This window comes from Melanaphis sacchari, unplaced genomic scaffold, assembly GCF_002803265.2.
Source record: "Melanaphis sacchari strain LSU unplaced genomic scaffold, SCAv2.0 Contig966_pilon_pilon, whole genome shotgun sequence".
NCBI lineage: Eukaryota > Metazoa > Arthropoda > Insecta > Hemiptera > Aphididae > Melanaphis > Melanaphis sacchari.
Window position 1 is genome coordinate 1 of NW_020271684.1, and position 6430 is coordinate 6430.

Genomic DNA, 6430 nt, shown 5'->3' on the forward strand with positions numbered 1-6430 from the left:
ATGTCGGGTGGACGTACACGCCTTGTACGACATGGGGTTACCGCGTATGCGGCGAAATGCGCGTCTGATTTCACGGTATTAAATGATGTTATTATAAATATCCCATTCCGGAAAAATTTATCTTCACTGTTATAGATCGTGTTTAAAGACGGGCGCGCACTCGTCGGCGACGAGTCGTCACGAGTACACGGACCCGTGCGTTCGTGTTTGACGACCTAACGACACGGTCGTTGTCGTGTCGGTCGCGCGCGCGAAAAAAAACTTTTTCAAAAATTATTATTATTACGGTTTCGATGACGTGTACACGTACACGACCGGTTTTGTGTATGGGTTTCGGTCCGCCGCGGCGACGAGACCGCGATGTGTAGGACGAGAGAAAAACTTTTTACGAAAATCACTATTACTATTATTCTCCGTCCCGTCCCGCGCCCTATCCTTATACGTATATATATACCTCGGTAGACGCCGTCACCCTGTTCCCCGGGAGACGGACGACCCCGTCCTCGACCACTATACTACTGGACAGAGTCTGTCGCGCGCGCGAGGCCGCACCTGTATTTATACGCGTTCTCGTGCGCGTTATCTCTGACTCCCACTCTTATTTTTTGGTTTAGATTTTAAAACCAAGTCGTTTGTTCGAACGGTATATCGTAAACCGATGTAGTTATTTTTATCTCGTAACCGACGATGCTTTGGCGCGAATCGTGTCCGATTTTTTTAAAATTAGAATTTTTGTTGTAATAAACTCGTAACACTGTAACAGAGTCATCCCCATCGGTGCTATTTGGGCGTTGTGTACGTACACCACGTCTTTGGAATACCGTAATCCGGTTCGCCATATGTCGCATAGGCGATCTAAACACGCATCGTGCGTGAACGTAAAATTGGTTCGATCGAACACGCACGTGTAATAAAATTGATCGTCGTGCGCGTACACCGAAACGATCGTACAGTGTTCGGCCATTTCCGGAGGAAAATAAGAATTCAACGCGAGACGTACGGAAACGTCTCCGAAAACGCGAGTCGTCGTGTTTTTTTGAAAACTATACATGGCGTTCGACGTGAATACGTATTGTTTTGATCGGGCATCGACTGAATCACAACCAGATCGCACAAATACACCGTTTATCGGTGAAAAACAATCAACGATCGGATTTGTATTGTGTTCGCGTTCCAATTCGTTCCACAGTTCAACGCCGTCGATACCGCATCGGGTTTCGCACACGTGGACGTTTTCGCACGTCAACGATTTCGCGTACTCTATTCGACGTGCGAACGGTTTGTCGAGCAATAATTTGTCGCGTACGCGAAAAACGTCTACGATTAATATTACGAAATTTTGACAAGTCGATATACCGGCGTGGTTGCCGTTACCAGACGTGCCGGCGCGTACGTATCGCCATGATCGATATCGGTTGCGTTCGTCGACGGGCAACAGCATCGCTTCGAATGTAGCGTGTTCGGGAAATCGTTTCTGATACAACGCCGAATGCAACAGTTCTCCGTATCGATTGTACACGCGCGTCGTGTTTTTTGTCGAATTTATCACGACGTTATAACCGGTGTATCGGGGTTGTACATACAATTCGGACGCCGGTGGTTTTTCGTGTATGTATATAGCTCGTAGACGATTTACGTGTCTAAACGAATGTGGTTCGTACGCACAAGTGACCGTGGGCGTGTAAAACGATTCGTAAAACTGCATAAATTTTACGTGCGTACTGTTTTGATCTTCCGACAGCATACGGTTTCGTATCGGCGGTGCCGTAAATCGTGATTGCTGTTGCACGTGTTCGGGAAACAAATAGTACGTGAGATTTTGCGAAAATTGAGTATATTGTTTTGTCCGTAAATTGTGCATGGCGATCCGTTTGAGTACGGTACACGCGTCGTGCGTCGCGTCGGACGACGGTGATTGTAATATTTTTATCAATCCGAATATAGTCAAATTTCCGGCACCGTCGTGAGTATCGGTCACGCAATCCAATTCTCGGATGTTTGGCAGTGCAGTGAAATCGCGCTTACACGGATTGAGATTTAACGTAGGTCTTATAGAACACAAGAACAGTCCGTTACCGGCCACGGTGGTGTTTGCGTCTATATCTGTTAAACATACGTCCGATCTGTATACATGCCGATCGTTGTTGTCGTCGTCGTCACGGGCTATTGTCAGCGTATCGGTCTTATACGATTTTGTAACGTTGTCCAATACAAATAGAAAAGCTGCTGTGTGCGCGGGATGCAGGGTACGGACTATTTCCCATAGCAGTAATTTTGACGATTCGTAGTTTTCGAATATTTTCAATAAATCTTTGACCAGCAATCGTTTGCACCCGTGTCGGACCATCGCACACCATGGGTTTTTTTGAATCGTATCTACTGTTGTCGTGCAGTGTAAACATTGGACAGCGCAAAGAACAAGACTCTTGGATCATGACAAATTGCTATCATTACGATGATTATAGAGACGAGGAACGTTTTCTGGAGATCGTGAAACATAACCGACAATCGTATATGGCTTGTTTGGCGTACAAACATAACCGTAAACGGATAAAGCACGTTTCGGTGCCTGTGATCATGGGTACTTATGTCGATTATTTGATACGCGGAGAAGAAGCGGTAAAACGATCGCGCGCGCAATGGGGTCAAGTCGTGTTACAAGGGATACCTAAAATATACATGTCGTTTTCTACTTTTGACGCGCTTTCCATGCACGTTCGAGAAACGAAAAATCAACGATCTATAGAATGGTATTTTTACATAGACGACGACGGCGTGGGTTTGAGCTATCGTGATCACGTGATCACGATAACGTATAAACGTGAGACCGTGACCAGTGCGGACGACGCACAGTTGTGGATCCGATTGATAAACGCGGCCAATCCGTTTGGCACACGTTCCGAGTCCAACGATTATGTGGACATGTTCGACGTGATTTTGAGCTATCCGTACGACATGAACGATTTGAAAAATCGTAAATTTTTGAATTGCGGCACCGTGATAAACAAAAGCATTGAAATGTTACTTAAAAAAAACGCGTCGGGCAACGTAAAAATGTCCGAGTATTTCGAAATCGGAAATCTGTACACGGCGCTCAGTAAAAAATCGGCTTACGACCACGACGAATCTAGTAAATCGTATTCGCAGTCTTTCGACAGTACGCTGCACGACGGTCGCAGCAACAAGATTTCGCATTATCTCTCGACCGTCGTGCGCGGATCGAACGAAGCGTTTCGCAATTCGTCGGCTCTGGTATACCCCAACGACGCGTTCAATTATCTGTGCACGGTAAACACCAAAGATTTAAAATCTGCCGGCGAACAGAACGTGCTGGCCGATTTCGTCATGATGACGGAAGACAGTGACGCGAATTTAGTGTATCGTTATCTGCAAAGTATATCGAAATCCGACGGACGCAACATATTGATTTTGGACGGATTTCTTATAAACTGTCGATGCGATTGGACTTTTGACGTGTTTCTGGCAATGAAACGGCATCGGGATTGCGTAAACGTTACCACGAAATACTACGAACCGTATATCTATTGTCACACTAAATCTTCGATACCGATCAAATACAGTGCCGAACACGATGTGTATTTTTCACCGGCCGAGACCACGAAATACGGTATAACGTACGAACCGGCAGCGCAATTCTCAACCACAGTGAAAATTTTAGATCCCTGGGCGTTGGTCAAAAACCCACCGGCCAAGACCACGGTGGCCATAAACAACATTAAAGGCAGCGTGGCTAACGTAACGTCGGCGTTTCATAAACAATTGATTTCGTCGTCTCTGGGCATCACGTGTTATGTCGAAATCGACGACGATCTACGAATTCGGATATTGGACAGTGCCGTCACGGGACACGGACTAATTCCGTACGCCGATCATTTTGCGGAGATCGATCGCGTGTTTGACAACGAACCGCCTCGCGTCGAAGACACCGACGCCGAGAAAGCGTTGCGTTCGTTGTTGCGCATGTTCGATTTGCGTAAATTGCAATATACTTGCGAGCCTACAAAAACCGAGACGTACGTGTACAACAACGCTCCACATTTACGCCGCAACGTCATTAAATACGTACAGACTATAATGAATCGAGACGCGTACGAACCGCCGAATCCGTGGAATCTGACGGCTTGGGTGGCGTTTGGTAATGTGCGTGGTGCTTGTGTCGAGGACAGCGTGGTCTTTGACAAGAAATTTGTCGAACACGTGCCTCCGGTTCATTATAACGCTTGCATAAGCGTAGAATTTACGTTCAAAAACGCAAAAACCGCTAGAGACGCGCGATTCATCGATGTACACGCAAACACTTGTACCGACGATACGTTAATAGGTTGCGTGGTGACAAACACCGAAGTGTACACGAAGCACAGTAGACATTGTAATATTTTAGTGACGGTCATAGGTAATCATTATTATCATCTGATTCATTTCAAACCAAAAAATCAATACGATCGTCTGGAAGTGGACAGCGTAAAATCTAACAAAACCCTGACGGTGTTGATACGGGGCCAACACTTAGGGAAATTCGGTGTCGGTACAAAAATCGCAAATTCATTTGGTCAAAAAAACGTTTGCGGTGCCGTCGAAGATTTATCGGGATTTTGGGGCATAACTCGGGACGGGCGCCGAGTGCACGCCCAGATCGTGTTTAGCGACGTTTCGTTGATCGGACGCGTGCCCGCCGGTCAGATCAGGTCCATGTTGGCCCATCCGGATTGCGCCATTGGACCGAACAAAGAAATCATAGCTCCGCAAAATATCGTCATACACGCCATGCACCCGTACACGAATTTAAAGATATTCGATATACGAGCCGACACTTTGGTGAACGTTAACGGGTTTGATTCGCAGGCGCTGAGCTCTACGACATTAGCTCTGCGCACGGTTCCGGTGTTGCCCGAAGTCCGTCGGGTGATCGGCATGCACGGGTTTCGATTGATCGACGCAACGACGTACGTATGCGTTTAAATAACCGCGCTATTGTATAAGTATTTCAGTAGATCTAGTGATTCGAAAAACGATAGAGCTTCATCGGCGTTCGTGTTTGATTTGTTTATTTTGACTCTGTACATTTGCATATAATTAGCATAGCACGTCCATACTAACAATACCGTTCCCGTTACAGATCCGAAAACGAGCAACACTGTCAGTAATACAATGAACAACCATAACAAAGTGTTCTGCGATGCCGGTGCCGATGATTTCGCGGAGCCCGTACCGCGGGGATACGGTTCGGCGAGTGCCGAATCGCCGCCGCTACCGTCCATGGACGTCGTCGACACGTTCAGACGTGATTTTCGCGTTTTGTGCGATTCATCGGGGATTGGTGTGAACGGTGTCGCCGTCGATAAACGCTACGAGGCTTTCAATGACTTGTGCACACTGGGGATCGTCGAACGTTTGGATTTACACAATAACGTTATACAATTGAACTTGGCACGTTTACACAATGTCGGATATATTTTGGTGTACGATGTAAATAAACGTATGCCTATTTTCACTAAATGTTTAGATTTATCGTATTTGTATAATTTACGTTTATACATGTCTGAATGTATATGCGTAGCTTCATTGGATTCTTACAGTGTCATAAAAATAAAACAAAATTTTACGTCAATGTAATTTGCGTTGTTATTTTTTAAACAAATACACCGTGAACGCGATCATTATTATATATATTAAAAGCACTAAAATTTTAATATAGAAACGCGTAACCGGCGTGCACAGCACTAACAATACCGGTACGGTGGTCAAAATCAATACGACAAACGGATACATTTTTTGTTTATTGTGTTCCGCCCGTAACAACCATTTAGTCAGTCTGTCTGATGACGTTTTGTCGTCGGTCCGTGATGATTGTTTATCGACAGAAGTCGTTTGATAATATTTATTATTGTTTACGGCGTATTCGTACACGTCCGTAGGAGAACTGTCACGTTTATTGATTTCGTGATTGGTAAACATAGTAATTGTCAAGAAGCGACAGCCGGCGTTGTCAGCGTATCGAACATGCGGGCGATTACTGGTTTATTATTGATTTTAGTGTTTGTACTCGTACTGTGCTCTATATATATATGTGAAAAACGTATAAAGACTTTTAAAACGGATCGTTCGATAGATTTACATAGGTTTAAAATGAACGTTCGGTACCCGCGTTACGACGACGGATCTACGGTCGACCTACAAAACAATAGAAACTGTAACGTCGACGGTCTGGAAAAGTGTTCCATGACCGATCCCACAACGTTGTTCGGGTGTCGCGAACTATTGGTCCGCTGTACGCATTTCAGCGAAGACACTAAATATTATAAAAATCCTAACGATTCGTATACGATCATACCGAAAAACGCGACTATTGACGAAGGTTACGCGTTGGCCATCACAAATCTCGAACAAGCGTGTCATCCGCTTCACGGAG

The 6430-nt window shown here is 45.3% G+C and overlaps 1 protein-coding gene across 1 annotated transcript; it reads left to right on the forward strand.

The window, feature by feature from the left end:
* Positions 1-2066: 2066 nt before the first annotated feature.
* Positions 2067-5634, forward strand: LOC112603114. Its single transcript, XM_025351544.1, has 2 exons — positions 2067-4964; positions 5138-5634. The coding sequence occupies exons 1-2, from the start codon at positions 2356-2358 to the stop codon at positions 5163-5165; spliced, it is 2637 nt and encodes an 878-aa protein (XP_025207329.1). The 5' UTR covers positions 2067-2355; the 3' UTR covers positions 5166-5634.
* Positions 5635-6430: the final 796 nt, after the last annotated feature.

Bases quoted from the DNA above. Each gene is read 5' to 3' on its own strand.
- LOC112603114 (XM_025351544.1), top strand. From the start codon at position 2,356: ATGGGTTTTTTTGAATCGTATCTACTGTTGTCGTGCAGTGTAAACATT. The intron at 4,965-5,137 runs GTACGTATGCGT...TTCCCGTTACAG, and splicing joins CGATTGATCGACGCAACGAC to ATCCGAAAACGAGCAACACT.